The 17,494-nt window shown below is 48.5% G+C and overlaps 2 protein-coding genes across 2 annotated transcripts; one reads left to right on the top strand and one right to left on the bottom strand.

Annotated features, from left to right (window-relative positions):
• Positions 1-583: 583 nt before the first annotated feature.
• Positions 584-1,552, bottom strand: LOC149914484 (olfactory receptor 14A16-like). Its single transcript, XM_090126376.1, has one exon. The coding sequence runs from the start codon at positions 1,550-1,552 to the stop codon at positions 584-586; it is 969 nt and encodes a 322-aa protein (XP_089982502.1).
• Positions 1,553-11,040: 9,488 nt separating this feature from the next.
• Positions 11,041-12,012, top strand: LOC149914483 (olfactory receptor 14C36-like). The gene has a single exon (XM_090126375.1). The coding sequence runs from the start codon at positions 11,041-11,043 to the stop codon at positions 12,010-12,012; it is 972 nt and encodes a 323-aa protein (XP_089982501.1).
• Positions 12,013-17,494: the final 5,482 nt, after the last annotated feature.

The following is a 17,494-nucleotide window of genomic DNA, read 5'->3' as shown; positions in this document are numbered from 1 at the left end:
CACGTGCCAGCTTCTCAAGTAGACACGACCAAGTCACGTCCCTCCTGCTATTGAGGTGTGTACACACGCAGAAGAGCCATCACAATCTCTTACACAAACCTCCTTCTCCCTCTATAGGTGCTACCAGGTGCTTCGGCAAAGAGGATCCCACAGTCAGCAGGCACTGACAAATGTGATCCTGGAAGCACAGACCCCAGCCAGGCGCCAAGGGATGGCCCGTCAGCTATTGCAGGCTGAAGTCACCGCACAGTTGGATTAACAGCCGAATGCTTCATGCTGGATTATGGGGTGCTGAGAACAGCTGACCCCAGCAACTCCAGAAATGTCTCACAGGAAGAAAGACAGACAAAGTCATTGCATTCCCTTTGCTCTGATAAGACTCACAGAGAGCCTGGTTCCTCTTGTACAGTGTGTCTGGGTTACACTGCATAGGTACAAGCCGGATAGAAATGGATAGGTGTAATGAAGTTTCAGTGAAAAAGTTTGGAATACATAAAACACAGAATAAAACATTCAATAAATAACACTTAAGAAATGAATGCTCAAACCAAAAGAGAACAGCGTGATTATGTTAAAATCTGAATTACAAGTCACGTATAGAAGAAGGTGGGCAGTTCATTGCTTTCAAAAAACATTTGTCCATTAGTTTCCACAGAGCATCCTTGAGCTCCGTGTTCCTCATGCTGTAGATGAGGGGGTTCAAAACTGGAGGCAACACCGAGTACAGAAATGACACCAACAGATCCAGAGGTGAGGAAGAAATGGAATGGGGTTTCAGGTAGGCAGCCATGGCAGTGCTGAGAAACAGGGAGACCACAGCCAGGTGAGGGAGGCACGTGGAGAAGGCTTTATGCCGTCCATGCTCAGAGGGCATCCTCAGCACGGCCCTGAAGATCTGCACATAGGAGAACAGAATGAAAGCAAAACAGCCAAAACAAAGAACACTACTAGCCACAAGAAACCTAATTTCCCTAACGAGACCAAGTTTTGAACAGGAGAGCTTGAGGATCTGAGGGATTTCACAGAAGAACTGATCCACTGCATTGCCATGACAAAGAGGCAGTGAAAATGTGTTGGCAGTGTGCAGCAGAGCATTGAGAACCCCAGTGCCCCAGGCAGCTGCTGCCATGGTGGCACAAGCTCTGCTGTCCATCAAGGTCCCGTAGTGCAGGGGCTTGCAGATGGCAACGTAGCGGTCATAGGACATGATGGTGAGAATGCAATACTCTGCTGAAAAGAAAAAGAAAAAGAAAAAGACCTGTGCAGCACATCCAGCATAGGAGATGTGCCTGGTGTCGCAGAGGGCATTGGCCATGGCTTTGGGGAGAGTGGTGGAGATGCAGCCCAGGTCGAGGAGGGCGAGGTTGAGGAGGAAGAAGTCCATGGGGGTGTGCAGGCGGTGGTGGCAGGCTACGGCTGTGCTGATGAGGCCGTTGCCCAGGAGGGCAGCCAGGTAGATGCCCAGCAAGAGCCAGAAGTGCAGGAGCTGCAGCTGCCGCGTGTCTGCCAACGCCAGCAGGAGGAACTCGCTGATGGAGCTGCTGTTGGGCATCTGGTACTTCTGGGCACCAGGACCTATTCAAGGAGGAAAAAAGTCAAGGACAAGTCTTTCCATGTGGGCTGTGTTCATTCAGCTCCCTGATGTGATCTACATTTCATGAGTTTGTGTTTGCCATGAGGGTCTCTGCACTTTTAATCTCAATGAAGCAGACTTGTCCCTGTGCATAGGAACGTGGTGATCGTGTGTGGGAAGATTTTTGTTTCAGTATGTATCAGATAAAATCACTACTAATGCAAAAGTGCTGGTCTGCATCTGAACCTTAATGCCAAAAATATGTAGGTCAAAAATAGAAGTTCTAGGGATCGCTTTTTCCTACAAATTCTCATCCTGCTCACCATGCCCAAGGAGTGTTTGCTGAAGTCTGAACAGCTGTAAGACCTAAGAGGCAAAGGGATTCACTGCTGCTTAGCGCAGGGGAAGGGGAGCTGACTGGGTTTCTTTCCAATTGCTCTGAGCTTGACTACTTAGCAGACGCAAGACGATTGCATTCCCATAAAGTTCTGAAGTCAGACCCAGCTCAGAAAACAGGAGTCCTCTGCCCATCACTGTGTATTCACCCTCTCTCAATGTACTTCAGCAGTGCCTCATCACCACACATCTTGCAAATGACCCCTAACACTGATTTCACCAACCCCACAGCATTTGCATATTGCATCTCTCTGCTTCTTCCCTGCACTTTGATCGCCTGACTAGGGGAAATATTTGCATCCTGAAGGTCAGCTCACGGCTCTGAAGGGCACCTCAGGGAGATGTGTCCTACTGATGGCATCTCATTAAGGGAAAGCCAGCTCCTTCCCAGCCTCACAGACTGCATTGCCCACAGCCCCAGGCAGTGGCTCTCAGCCCCTGTGCACTGCAGAGGGTGATGGACACGTGCCTGGGGAGATGCTGCTCTGCTCTGCTGGAGCTCTGCCTGCACAGGAGGTGGTTCACGCATCGGACCCCATGGCCATGTGGGCAGAGACTTTTCTAGGTGGGAGCTTGCTCAGAGGAAGGTCCCTGCACTGAAGGGGGTAATTCCCTGATCATATCTCTGTGGTCTGCAGATTTTCATCCTGAGGGCTGTTTTCCTGCCATTTCCCTGACTGAGCATACAGACACCAGCCCAAATCTCTGCATTCCTATTTGCTGTCCAGAACCCACTCCGTCTTCAGATTCATTTTTTCAAGTGAAAAAGGGAACCTAAGAGAGCTCCCATGGCTTTACTGAAAGAATATATACGTTAAAGGAAAGCAGAGAGGTAAAATGCACTTAAGGGTTATCTCTTGATGTGCCCTCAGGGCGGAGCTCTGATGCTGCAGCAGGGAAGCCCTCAGCTGGAACAGCTCTTATTCCATGATAAAGAAACACAGAGTGTATGCAGCCTGATCTGCACTGGGATGTGCCAGATTTGGTGATCCCTGTTGGAAAAGTGTTTGCATTACCTATAGTGAGAGACTTACCTTGTCAGTGGCTGAAAGCAATGCTCCTGCAGTGAGGTCGCAGCCTGCTCACACCCCACACATCCTGTAATCCCTCTCTCCTTTCTCTTCCATCTTCATGTCACCTGCAGAATGCGCCCCTAGTACTGATGCACAGTACCTGGGAGCTGCTCTTAGTCAGAGCTGTGTCTCTGCAGCACTGCCCACTTGTAGGAGCTCCCTGTGTCCCAGGGGCCCAGCCCTGCTCAGCAGCAGAGGATTTCATTTCTATCCTCCCAATCATCTCCCATGCGATGTCCCTGGGTCTCCGTGGCCAACAGCTCCTGAAAGACAACAGTGTCATGATTGTACTCTGAAATATGCTGCATTAACCACCAAATGTCCAGTGGACAGTGACTAATTCCAGACATACTGTTAGTCCTACCAGAAAGTGTTGCTGTACAAAAAAGAGCACACAGGCAAGGACAGGGAGGGGCAGACTTGCCCTGGGCAGGGCAGTGATCCTGCTGAGGCGGTGCTGGCATCTCATCCCTGGATGGAAACCCTATGGCAGAAATGGGTTTGGGATTTCTCTGGTTCAGTTCAGATGTGCACAAGGAGTTGCCTGCATGTGAGCTCCTGCTCTGAGTCCTTGGTCTTCCAGTGGAGAGCCAGTTGCTCACACACAGACCCTCGGTGATGACCAAGGTGCCTGCGGTGCTCCTGGATGTGTGCTAGTGCTTGGGAAGTGCTTGGGAAATCCCTGAGACAGACACCTCCTTCCTGAGCATCAGATGAGGGCCAGAGATGGAACAGAGGTATTCTTGGCCATCCTAAATGACAGCAGACCACTGCATTTAGGGCACTGGAGTATGTCTTTTTTACTCATCTCCATGGAGCATGCAGAGTTATTCAGCTGACTGTATGGATGAGCTCACAAAAGAAGAGGCAGATCTTCCTGTGTTCTCCATCTGCTGCCTATTCTGGAGCTCAAGGCACTACAGAGCTGGCACACATCTTTATTCTTCAACTGAAGAAGCTTCAGTTTTCTATGTGCTCTCATGTGAATGGCATCAGAAGCAGCCTAGTGTCATACCAGTTCCCAGGGCTGTCCAGCACACTCACATGCAGCTGCAAATGCAGCACAGGGCCTTCAGGAAAGCCATGCCCAGGAGTGTCCATGCTGCTTGGACAACTTGGCGCCCCACAGTGGGTCCCATGATTATGTGCCACCTTCATAGATACCATGGATGCACTGAATCCAATAATGCCTCCTGAACAGGATGTCTTCTTATGTGGTTTTACACGAATGAGAACACCAATATGTGCTGGGCTAGAAAGCTTTGTACACTTGCAGGTCTGAGTTCTTGCTTGGATCACAGGGACGTGGTTTAATGGCTTCCACAACTGGACTGTAGCACAAGTCTTTATGATAGATGGATGAGGAGACAAGGAAGGGCAACTGCTCTCTGTGGGAGTGCACTGAGCTCTTCCTGGGGATGGCAGAGCAGCCAGGTCAGAGTGAATGGCAATGGCAAACCGAGGAGACCAGCAGTGTCTGCTCCTGGCTTCCTGATCAGGAAGAGCAAGTGGAAGGTGCCCTCTGCAGACAGATGGGAGCCTGATGTTGTCAGGCCCTTGTCCCCTTTGGGGGCCTTTTTCACTCCAGTATCTGCTGCAGGGACGGCACAGCAGGGCATACAAGATCCAGGATATCCTTGGACAGCGCAGCTGACAGTTTCTTTGCCAAACCTCAGAGGAACCAAAGAGGAGAGGTGCTCTGCTGCATCTCATACTCACCGGCAAGGAAGGGCTGGTGGAGAAGTTGAAGGTCAAAGTGAACCTGGTCTGCAGTGGCCATGGGATGGTGGAGCTGAGGAGTCTGAAGGGAGGGCAAAAGTCAACCTCACATCTTTGGGTTTCAGGAGAGCACACCTTGGCTTCTTCAAGTGTCTGTGGTGTACGGTACAGAAAGAAAGCAGATATAGGAATTGGAAACAAGAAGTGGTCAGCTGGGAGCAATGCAGAGTGTTTGTCCTAGTGCACCTGCTGAGATTAATTTAGAAAGTCTAAAGCTCACACAGAATTGAACCTGCCCAGACATATCAAAGACAGAAGGGCTTTCAGAAATTTATACACAGCAAAAGGAAAGCTAGGGTGAATGTGAGCTCACAGTGAAATGGGGCATGCTACCTGGCATGAAGGGCGTGAAGCGTCCTGTGCTGCATGTGACCTTCTAAAACAAGGTCTGAGAACGTGAGAAGATCTCAGTACCACAGTGTGACCCAGATAGTGGGAACACTGAGAGCTGCCATGGACAATACTTGGCAGGGAAATTCTGGGGAGCGCCAGGCTCTGTTCAAAACACAGATGGATTTTCTTTTATTTTTGAAGCTGTAAGTCTGAAAGATGTTCGTGTCAATAAAACTGAAGCAATTGAACTGAATTGAATGGATTGAAGACCAAGACAGAAATCAGTGAAAATGAGTTAACACACCTCTCAAGTTCTGAAATACTCATGAGATCTGTTTTTTTTTAAGTTGAAAATTCAAGTCTTTCAGGGGATTTTGTGTCCTTTCTATCTTATTCCAAAAAGAACAACATTTTGCAGAACTGTGTTAGCAGGAAACACAAGCCTTCAGGTACAGGGACACAGACTGTGTTTCATTGTTCATCATGAAGGAATTCTGTTTGTTGGAAAAAAGAGAAATCTTTCATTGTCCATGTGCAGCTGGTTCTCTGAGGAATTGGTGCCAGTGCCAATGCCCTGTGACTGATGCCCAGCATCCAGCGCTGCTCTACCCTGCTGTGTATTTGATGTCCCTCATCCTCCAGGTGTCTCCAGCTCTCCGAAATCAATGACCATGGTTCAGGGCCAGTTTTCTGCAGGCCATCTGGACACATGCTCTTCCCACTGCTCTACAAATTTTTCCTTCCCTTGCTCTTTGTTCACTCAGATACCTCCCAGTTATCTGGCTGATCTGTGAACTTCAGGGAGATTATTGGAACTTGCTCCATCTCTGCAAAGTCTGATGGACTCTTTGATCAACTCCTTAACTGTCTATCTATGTCTTCCTATCTCTGCCTAACATATTTCTTGTACAGATATTCCCAGTAAAAGACAAACCTCATTAGGTGTGGTTTGGACAAGGCATGCAGTTGATTACATTGTTCTACTGTTCATTCAATTGCATGATGCATACAGCTGATGGGGAAAAAAAAAAAAAAAAAAAAAAATCTTTCATTTCCCCTGTGCAGCTGGTTCACTGAGGAAAGCCAGTGGGAGTTGGTGCAAATGAGGTTTAACACCGAGTGGAGGAATGCAGAGAAGTGTGATGTGAGAAAAACTGATGCAAGTCCCATGGGGCCAATGGGAGTAGAAATGGGGTGGAGTAGCTGGGGAGGACATTTGTCCACACAGTGATGGGGCAAAGCTCATTAGGGGACATCCTGGGTCAATATAATTTACAAAGTGCTGCTGCAACTTCTTGTTTAAACCCAACTATAAAATAAATAAATAGTCTTCATAAATGCCCATCATTGTCTTCCTCTTTAAGCACTTCCGAGATACCTTTCCAATTTGCTGTACAAGTTCTGAACAGCTGAAGAAGATGACAGGAAGGCACAAGGCACAGGAGGGCTCTTCAGGTTGTAATGGGCCCCACGGGACTTTTGCTGCTGAGTCCATCCACCTCCAGTGCTGAGAGAAGATTGCAAGAAGTGCTCAAGAAGCCAAAATCAGAAGGAACGGTGAAGTTTCCTGGAGTATTAATGGGCCCCACTGAGGGCCATGGACAAGCAAGCTTCCCCAGGGACTTGTTAGAGCAGATAATTGGAAGCCATGATTGCAGGCAGACCAAGGCACTGGGATGGTGGCTGTGATGCTGAGCTAAGCCTCCTTTGTCTTCTGAAGCAGAAAGGCCAAAGCCTGATGCCCAGAGCCTCGGCAGGGAGATCGTGTCCCTCCTGCTGGCTCAGGGCCCTTCCTGGGGCAGTGGGATGGAGGTTTGTCTGATGTCAAATGGAAGACCAGGGCACAGCAGCTGCCAGACTCTGCATGGGGTGCAAGGATGCCGTGAGGCCCAAGTCCCATGTGGGCAGTGTGTCTCATGCCAGGATGTGGGATGTGAGAAGGGCCCAGTCTGGACATGTACTCAATCACAACAGAACTTTGAACTTCAGATGTCTCAGTGCTCGAGCCCTCCATTGGACTGTCTGCAATAGTTTTATGTCCTTTATGTTCTTTGGTGCCCAGAAGTCCACCCAATGTTCCAGCTGAGGCTGCAGCAGTGCAGAGCAGAGTGGGACAAACCCCTCCCTCACCCAGCTGGCAATGCCATGCTCAATGCACTCAGAGGACAGTTGGCCTTCCTGGCTGCCTGGGCACACTGCTGACTCACGTTCCATTTGATGTTGGCCAGGACCCCCAATCCCTTTCATTGGGACTGCTCTCCAGTATCCCATTTCCCAGTCAGTGTGTATGTCCAGGGTTGCACCTACCCAGGTGCAGAATCAGGCACTTGTTCTTGTTACACTTCATGTGGTTGTGTTTAACCAGTTCTCTAACTTCAGCACAGCTCTCTGTAAGTCCTCTCCACCCTCAATGGAGGAAACATTTCCACCGAATTTGGTGTCACCAGCAAACTGGCTCAAACATCTTCTAGTCCTACATGCAAGTCATTCACAAAAACATTGAAGAAAAGCAGCCTTCAAATGGAGCCCTGGGAAACCCTGCTAGTGACCATCCACCAGCCTGATCGAACTCCACTTAATGTGATCATTTGGGCAGGATCCATTGGCCAACTGCTCACTGCTCACCCAGCAGTTTTTTCTGTCTAGACCTATGCAGGAAATTTTGTCCGGAAGAATTATCTAAGAAAGAATATCAAAAGCTCAACTGAAATCCTCAAGGATAACATCAGCTGTTTTACCTTGGTCAACCAGATGTGTGATTTTGTCATAAAAGGACACTAAGTTTAACAGGAACTTCCACTCACGAAATTGTGTGGGCTGTGACCAGTGACGGAATTATTCTACTGAGGTGTTTCTCAGTAAATACCAGCATCTTTTTTTGCATAATTATACCAGGCATAGAAATGAGACCGACAGCTCTGTAATGGCCTAGATAATCTTTCTTGTTCTTATTTAAAACTGGAACAACGATTGACATCTTCCTGTCAACTGGGTACCTGCATGACCCTAGACTTCATCTGATGCCTCTCAAATGAGAGCCCAGAGCAAACTAATAAGGTGTCGTCAGTGAAAGAATGTAGATGTGACATATAGCTTTGTAACACCTTGAACTCCAGAGGATGCCACAAATTCTATGAGAAAGAGTATCAAAAGCTCCACTGAAAGCAGCTGGCTTCCCTTGGTCAACCAGATGGGTGAGCACTTCACAAAAGGACGTTAAGTTAAACAGGACCTTCCCCACACTTGCAAGCATTGCCTGTGACCAATGACAGAATTCTTCTTAATTCATCCTCTTCAGGTGTTTTTCAATAACTCCCAGCATTATTTTCTCCATCACTTTAACACACTGAGAGACAGTGAGACAGACAGGTCCATAATTGCTGGGGTCTTCTTTCTTACTTTTCTTTAAAACTGGAACAATGTTTGCCAGCTTCCTGTCAACTGGGAACTGGCATAACCCCAGACTTCTTCTGATGCCATTCAAGTGAGAGCCCAGAGCAAACTAATAAGGTGTCATGAGTGAAAGACTGTAGATGTGTCATAGCTTTGTAATGCCTTGAACTCCAGACTATGCCACAGATGGAGCAGAGAGAAAGATCTGGCTCTTGTGTTCTGAGCTCATTTGGTCAGCAGAATAACACAACATGCTCCATGGGGACAGGTGCAAAAGGCACAGTGGGTGCCCCAAGCACAGGGCTGTGGTGGCATTTAGGATGGCCAAGAATACCTCCCTTCTGGCCCTCAGCTGATGCTCAGGAAGGAGCTGTCTGTCTCACAGATTTTCCACCACAGTTTACAAGCACGAGCACACAGCTAGGATCACCCCAGGCACCTTGGTCATCCCTGAGAGTGTGTGTTTGAGCAGTGCAGTCCCTGTTGAATAAAGAGCAAGGATTCAGATGAGGGGCTCACACACAGACACCTCACTGTGCACAGCTGAACTCAGCTAAGGGAACTCGCAGCTCCCATGGTTCTGTGAGGAACCGATCCCATTTCAGCCCCAGGTTTTCTATCAGCTGATGAGTTGCCTAATTTTAGGCTTAGGTTGTGACGGTCTGATATAACACGACAAAGGGCAAGGACATTAAATAAAAAAGTGGAGATTTAGTTTATCTATTAGGGAGAAATTTTCTGCTCAGAATATATGGCACAGGTTGCCCATAGAAGTTTTGTGTCCCATCCCTGGAAGCATTCAAGGTCAGGATTGATGCAATCCTGGGCAGCTTGATCTTGTGATTGACAGCCCTTGCCCACAAATGGGGGCTTGGAACTAGGTGATCTTTCAAGTCCCCTCCAACCTAAGCAATTCTGTGATTCTGTAATGTTATTACAGAATCTGCACTTACAGATCATGAATGGAGGATTCCCAGATTTGGCATTTGCTTCTCCCTTGGTCAAACTTCTTTTAGTACAAATAACAGTGCTTCTGGAAAACAGTGGACATCCTGATTAACTGAGCTGACTTTGAAATACGTTCAGCTGTGATGACCCTGCTGCCTTGCAGGAGCTGTCAGCTCAGGAGAAACATGGATATCTCCATGGAGAGAATGAAATCACATCCTCGGCTGCTGAGCTGTGCTGGACTCCTGGGACACAGGGAGCTTATAGAAGTGGCAGCACTGCAGAGAGAGCTGTGCCCAGGAGCAGCTCCTGTGCCCCATGCAGCAGGTCTGTGGGCATGATCTGCAAGAGACAGGGAGAGGAAAGAAGGAAGAGAACTAACAGGCAGTGTGGCACGTTGGGCTGTGAGCTCATGGAAGAAGCATTGCTCATAACCCTTGACAAGGTAAGTTTCTCATTGCAGGCAATGTATCAGTTTTTATTGCTGGAATCACTAAATTTGGGACATCCCATTTCAGGATGTAAACACTCAGTGTTTCTTTATCCATCAACTCCAGCTGAGGGCTTCTGTGCTGCAGCATCAGAGCACAGCCCTGAGGGCTGCGTGTCCCAGGACGGCTGCAGGCTGTGCAGCTGGGGCTGCAGCCGGGTGCCCAGGGCTGTCCTGCAGAGCAGGTCCCTGCTGTGCCCCAGGGGCTGTGTGCCGGGCCAGGGACTCTGCCGCCTGCCAGGCTCAGCACTCAGCACTCAGCACTCAGCACTCAGCACTCAGCACTCAGCACTCAGCCTGCCCGGGGAGCTGCCCACGACGCTGCGGGGAGATGTGTGGGGGAAGGAGCCCCCCGGCAGGGCAGGGCAGGGCAGGGGCCTTCTGCTGCCACAGCTGCTGCCTGGGGCTGGGGGATCGCAGATACACTGCACCCCAGAGTGTTTCTAAGAGCACTTTGCGAGTGGAGTGACAAGGCAGGGATTTTTCTTTTCTTGTTTTTAGGGACGAGAAAAAAGTCGTAGGCAGAATTCTGAAAGGAGATGTGAAATATGAACACATCTCTGAGAATCCTGAACTGCACGTTTCTCAGTCTGCTGTTATGCAAACAATCTCCTAAAGTGCTTTCAAACTCTCATCTTTCAAAGGACAGCACCAGCTGAAATTGTCATTGTTTCCCACAGAGATGAATAATGCACTTATCCTGCAGACAGGCAGCTTTCTCTAACAGAAGTTTAAGGGCACAGAGGTAGATATGGGCACTCCAAGAGCAGACAGGATAAAGATATGAGACATGGAAATTGCTCAAAGATGGAAAATATCCAGGAGGCTGAAATAGGATTAGGAAATGAGAGGAAAATTAGAGCTCCTTAAGCTTCTCCTTCTTAAGGGATGGTGAAGCTCATGAAAATAAATTCAAGTTAAAGAGCTAAATGAACATTTTCCATAGAGAAAGAAAATACTTTTATAGCATAGCAAGAGGAGTGTCTGTGTGAATGATCTTGACTCACCATTACTTTTCTGCACTGTGCACAGGACTCCATGCCCAGGAACTGCAGATGCCCAACAGCAGCTCCATCAGCGAGTTCCTCCTGCTGGCGTTGGCAGACACGCGGCAGCTGCAGCTCCTGCACTTCTGGCTCTTGCTGGGCATCTACCTGGCTGCCCTCCTGGGCAACGGCCTCATCAGCACAGCCGTAGCCTGCCACCACCGCCTGCACACCCCCATGTACTTCTTCCTCCTCAACCTCGCCCTCCTCGACCTGGGCTGCATCTCCACCACTCTCCCCAAAGCCATGGCCAATGCCCTCCGGGACACCAGGACCATCTCCTATGCTGGATGTGCTGCACAGGTCTTTTTCTTTCTCTTCTTCATCTCAGCAGAGTATTACATTCTCACCATCATGTCCTATGACCGCTACGTTGCCATCTGCAAGCCCCTGCACTATGGGACCCTGATGGACAGCAGAGCTTGTGCCACCATGGCAGCAGCTGCCTGGGGCACTGGGGTTCTCAATGCCTTGCTGCTCACTGCCAGCACATTTTCTCTGCCTTTTTGCCAAGGCAATGCAGTGGACCAGTTCTTCTGTGAAATCCCCCAGATCCTCAAGCTCTCCTGCTCACACTCCTACCTCAAAGAGATTTGGCTTCTTGTGATCAGTGCCTCTTTAGCATCTGGGTGTTTTGTTTTCATTCTTTTCTCCTATGTGCAGATCTTCAGGGCTGTGCTGAGGATGCCCTCTGAGCAGGGACGGCAGAAAGCCTTCTCCACATGCCTCCCTCACCTGGCCGTGGTCTCCCTCTTTGTCAGCACAGGCATGGCTGCCTACCTGAAGCTCCCCTCCATCTCGTCCCCATCCCTGGACCTGGTGGTGTCATTTCTGTACTCAGTGTTGCCTCCAGCAGTGAACCCCCTCATTTACAGCATGAGGAACCAGGAGCTCAAGAATGCGGTGAGGAAAATGATGCCCTGGTCACATTTTAGCAGGCATAAACTTCACATGTCTCAACAAGTGACTCAGTTTGTATAATAACATACTTACGTTCCTTACTGATTATAGTATTTATTTATGTTTATCACTTCTTTTTTCTTTGCTGTTCATATATATTTGTTTGTGTGTAATTATCATTAGTGGTTATCATGGTCCTACACATATGTTTGGCTTCCTTCCACTTGTACTGAGGCATCACCGTGCTCTCTTTCTCCTGGAGCCCATAGGAACTCTGGCTCAGTGCTGACTTTCTCACAGCCTCCATGTTCCACCTCTGTGTCTGCAGGCAAATGAGATGCCAGCAGGCACCGTGGAGCTGATATAGGCTTGATTAGCAAATGGGATCAATGTATTAGCCGGTTGAACAATATATTACTTTAGCAGTAGGAATCAGTGTGTGCTCGTCGTAAAACTTCTGTGTTTAGCTTTGACTGGTGTGTGAACAGCCCTGTTTTTATCAATGATCCTGTTTCACAGAAGCTCTGAAATCACTTTTTTGCCTCCACCAGGTGCAAGGACTTGTTCTTGGGTTTGATATAACTGTTTGCACTTACGCCAGACCAAGATAGAAAGTTGTTGATTGTGGCAAAACAAGCAATGGAAGTTTGCCAAATTGGGGGGAAAGAGCTAAAAGGTGAGCCAGGGTGCACCATGATGAAGAGGAAGATGAACTAAAGGGGAGGAAGTAGGTGCGGTGAGAAGGAGGACATGTGGTGTCAGGGGCTGTGCTGGGGGCCCATCTCTGTACCACTGCACGCATGCTGCCCCACACAGTGCCTGCACTGAGCTGCCAGGGGCTGCCTGTGGGGCGGTGGGGCCGGGCTGTCCTGCAGAGGGGAAGGCACACGGAGCCTCATGCTGTGGGGCTGGGACCCCAAAATCAGCCTGGAACTCAGCGCCCAGCTGCGCTGTGCTCACCTTGCCTGGCTCCCAGGTGCCCCCTGTGCTGCTCTGTCACTGCCCCTCTACAGGACAGGGGAGAGAACACATCTCAGCAATTCCTGGGTTGAGGCACAAAGCGTTTTATTCTTTCTTTGCTTAAAACCCAAAGACAACAAACTGTGTGTGTCAATGGCTACATATCACTGCAGGGTTCTTTGTTGTTGTTGTTTGTTTGTTTTTTTCTGCACACTTGGGATCAGCTATTGAATTCTGCGTCCCTTTCACGTTAATATATTGTTTGAAACTGCACCTAACCCACAACACATGTTTCTGTTATTCTATATAATATAAATTATTTCCAACACATACATCTGCTCACTGTTAGTTAGGATTTCACATCCTCTTCTTCCTTACCTATTTACTCTAATCCAAGTGATATGCCATGTTTCTATTTAATCTTTATTGTCTCATGTCCTGACTTTTTTTCCCTAATATTTAATAATAACTTCCCAAATTACCCCTGTGTACAAGTTGTTATTTCTGTTCTTGTTGTCAGACCCAGTCATTGTGTCACTGCAGCTCTGGTAATGATTCCTTTGCTGAACTCCAGACCATTCCAATAACAGCTCTCTGGGTACTGAAGGGAAGGTTGCTAAGTTACAGAAACACACTTATCTACCAGGTGCCACTTGTAAGCAAAGAATCAATCTAATAAACAATTTCTTCGTGTGTGCTGTAAAAAGATGTGTTTACTATAACACAGCCTTAGTCCTAGGATCTACAATGCTTTCTTTAGCTCAATATTACAAGGATCTAAAAGAGAAATCAGTATTTTCCCCACAGTTCAATACATGTCCTGGTTCTTTATGGTCAGAATGATAATGTGGATGCTTTGTCAGTACATCAGTTACACAGAGTGGTACAGAAATCTCCCTGGACTTTTGGAAGTCCTTTGGCATGGTCCCACATCACTTCCTTATCTCTGTGGAGAGATGTGTGAGATGGATTTGAAGGGCAGAGTGTTCATTGGATAAGAAATTGGTTGGAAGGTCGCAGCCAAAGGACTGTGGTAAATGGCTCTCTGGGAAATCGGCTCCACCAGGTGGAGGCTGATCACAAGTTATGTCCACAGGGGTCAGCCTTGGGACCAGAGCTGTTCAACGTCTATCAGAGGCATGGATGATGAGACAGAGAGCACCCTCAGCAAGTGTGCTGATGTCACCAAGCTGTGTGGTGCAGTTGGCATGACAGAATGAAGGGGTGCCATCCAGAGGGACCTGGCCAGGCTTGAAAAGTGGGCCCAAAGGAACAGCATGAGGTTCAACAAGATCAAATGCCAGTTTTTGCACTTGTGTCGGGACAATCCCAGGCATGAGGGTTGAATTCCTAGAGAGCAGCCCTGAGGGGAAGGACTTCAAGATGGTAGATGAAAACCTTAACAGGAGCCAGCAGTGTGTGCTTGCAGCCTGAGAGGCCAACTGCACCCTGGGCTGCATCAACAGAGAGGTGGTCATCAGAGCAAGGGAGGGCACTGTCCTTCTCTACTCAGCCCTCAGAAGGCCCCATCTGGAGCATGATGTAAAGCTTTTAGAGAAGGTCCAGAGGAAAGCCACGAGGGTGATCAGAGGGCTGGAGGACCTCTCCTGGAAAGACAGGCTGAGGGAGATGGGAGAAGAAACAGCCTGGAGGAGAACACATTGCAGCCTTCCAGTACTCACCGAGAGCTCAGAAACAAGAGGGAAATCAACTTTTAACATGGGCAGATATCACAAGGTACAAATGTTTTAAATTACAAGAGTTGAGATTTAGATTAGAGATTGGGAGGATCTTTTCAGAGAGAGGGTGGTGAGGTCCTGGCTGTTGTGGTGTTGTGATTTTTTTTTATGTCAGTATTCCACACCAAAACATCATGTGAAGCAGTGGGAGTTAAAGAGTTAGTTCTGGTTCCACTTGCTGCCTTTTATGGGCATTTTGAGCATTCTGATGGGAGGGGAGGGGCAGAATTCCCTGGAGCACATGGTGTGAAGAGGAAGATAGGTGGAGATCCAGACTGCACCACAGTGGCTCTCCCTCAGGCCCCACTCAGTTTGCAGCAGAGAAGGGCATGTGCTTCCCTTGTACTATCGTGGGGACTCACACTTTGGGCACACTTTGGTTCAGTAGGATTTAGTAAATTACCATTCCTCCTCAGATCGTTGCTGCTGTGATCCATTTGTTAAACCCATCTACTAGCTCTCGGCCCTTCCACCTCTCCCAGAGTGCGTGGCCTCCCTGGGGCCTCCCTGCACCACCAGCATCACCAGAAAAGTCCCAGGTCTGGTTCGCTCCTCTGATTACTACCCATTCTTGATAGTTCAGGTAAGCAGTGAAGAAATTGTTCAGGGAAGCCTGCGACCTATGCAAAAGGATTTCAGGGGTTAGGGCGAATGGCTGAAGGAGTGGCTTCACAAGTGGTATTTTTCTCTCTCCTTCTTCTGGGGTGGTGAGGGATGCAGAGCAGTCTAGGAAATGGCAGGCTTTGAATAAGTGGCAGAAAGGTTGGTGCCACCACAGAACTATGGGTTCTTTGCCCATAGGGAGGACGGAAGAGAAAAGTGGATGTGAATTGAGAGCAAATCTAAAGAAATGTGTGTGTAAAAACCAGAGTGAAGTATGGGTAAAGCACGTAGAGAAGTGTGAATAAAGCTGGACTAAAGTGTGAATAAACTTGAAGTGTGAGAAAGACCAGGAGCAAAGTGTGGGTAGACCAGGAGTAGAGCGTGAGTACACCCGGAGCAGGGTGTCAGTAAAAATCGGAGAAAAGTTTGAGTAAACCCAGAGTGAAGTGTGAGTAAACTTGAAGAAATGTTTCAGTAAACGCTGAGGAAAGTGTGAGTAAAACACACACACACAAAATGTGAATAAACCCAGAGTAATGTGTGAGAGAACTTGGAGTAAAGAGTGAGGTGGGCATTTCAAGGATCCCTGCATTACATTTGTGATACTGTTGTGTGGGGAGGTGCAGCAGAAGTCATCTTCACAAAAGGAGAGCAAATAATCCAAATTCTTCTGCAAGCTGGTTTTGCTATTAAGCGAAGCAAAGTGAATGGACCTGCCCAGGAGATTCAGTTCCTAGGTATAAAGTGGCAAGATGGGCGTCATCACATTCCAGCAGATGTAACCAACAACATCACTGCTATGTCTCCACCCACTAGCAAGAGAGAGACACAGTCTTTTCTGGGTGTAGTGGGCTTTTGGAGACTGCATGTTCCAAACTATAGCCTTATTGTGCACTTCCTTCATCAGGTGACGCGGATGAAAAATGACTTCACATTTCAGAAGCAGCAGGCTTTTGAACAGATTAAAGAGGACATAGCCCATGCCATGGCCCTAGGGCCAGTATGGCTGGGACAGGATGTAAAGAACATCCTGTACACTGCTGCTGGAGAGAAAGGTCCCACTTGGAGTTTGTGGTAAAGATCCTCAGGAGAGACCCGAGGATGATGCCTGGGATTTTGGAGGCGAGTATAAAGAGGGTCCAAAGAGTGCTACACTGCAACTGAGAAGGAGATCTTAGCTGCATATGAGGGGATTCGGGCTGCTTCTGAAGTGGTCGGTACTGAAACACAGCTCCTCTGGCACCTCGACTGCCAGTGCTGAACTGCATGTTTAAACGAAAGGTTCCCTCCACCCATCATGCAACTGATGCCACTTGGAGTAAGTGGGTTGCACTGATTACACAACGAGCGCGGATGGGGAACCTCAGCTGATTTGCAACCCCTGGTTGGATAACAGTGAAATTGACACTCAGTGTCCAGACACAGGCATCAGTTTAATGTGAATCTGTGCACTACAGTTATCTGTAAGGTACTGGCACTTCTACAGTTATTTCCATGTGCAGCTACACCTTGTGATGTTATAAGAAATCAAAGTAAGCCTTGTGTTACTTGACAACTTTGTGAGAGGAAAAGAAAGAAAAGGGAGTGACAGAGTTGGGGGTGGGGAGGGGTGGGGGGGGGAAAGAAAAAGACATCACAGGTCCTGGTTCCAGCTTTGATCCAGCAAACTGAGGTGGGGGGTCCTTGACTTGTAAGCGTGCTTGTCTCATAGTTTTGAAGCATGAAAGTCTCCAAACAGGACCTCAAGGATCTCTCTGGCGTCCTTCTGTGGCTCCTAGGTTTACAGGTGAGCCATCCAGGGCTCTGAGTGAGGTGGCAATAAACAAGTCCATCAAAAACAAGTTTGCAGTCAGAACTTCATACAGCACAATGGGAACGTTTGGACAGAGCAAGGCTGTCTCATTTTTCACAGGATTCCCTCCTCCCCAAGTGTCCAGCCTTCAGTCTGTTGACATGGCAATGCTCTTCCAAGCTGTTAAAACAAATCCAGGCACACCGCAGGCAAAGTTTTTTTTGTTGGTCTGCTACGTAATGCAGGACCTGAGGGCTGACACAAGTGCAAGGAGAAAGGAGAACAGCGTGCAAAGGTGGTGCAAAGAGAGCAGCACTGAAAAGTGCACGTCCTGCTGTGGCCCATGGCCGTGGCTCCAGGGAAGCAGCAGCACAACTCCAAGGCAGCAGAGAGGGAGCGCCCAGCGGGCGGTGAGGGGCAGCCCCACAGACACCAGGGCTGCTGCAACGTGTGGCATTGGGCTCTTGGT

Source organism: Phasianus colchicus, chromosome 29, assembly GCF_987193195.1.
Source record: "Phasianus colchicus chromosome 29, bPhaCol1.hap1.1, whole genome shotgun sequence".
Taxonomy (NCBI): Eukaryota; Metazoa; Chordata; class Aves; order Galliformes; family Phasianidae; genus Phasianus; species Phasianus colchicus.
Note: the sequence above shows the minus strand (reverse complement) of the source record. Positions and strands in the feature narration are given on the sequence as shown.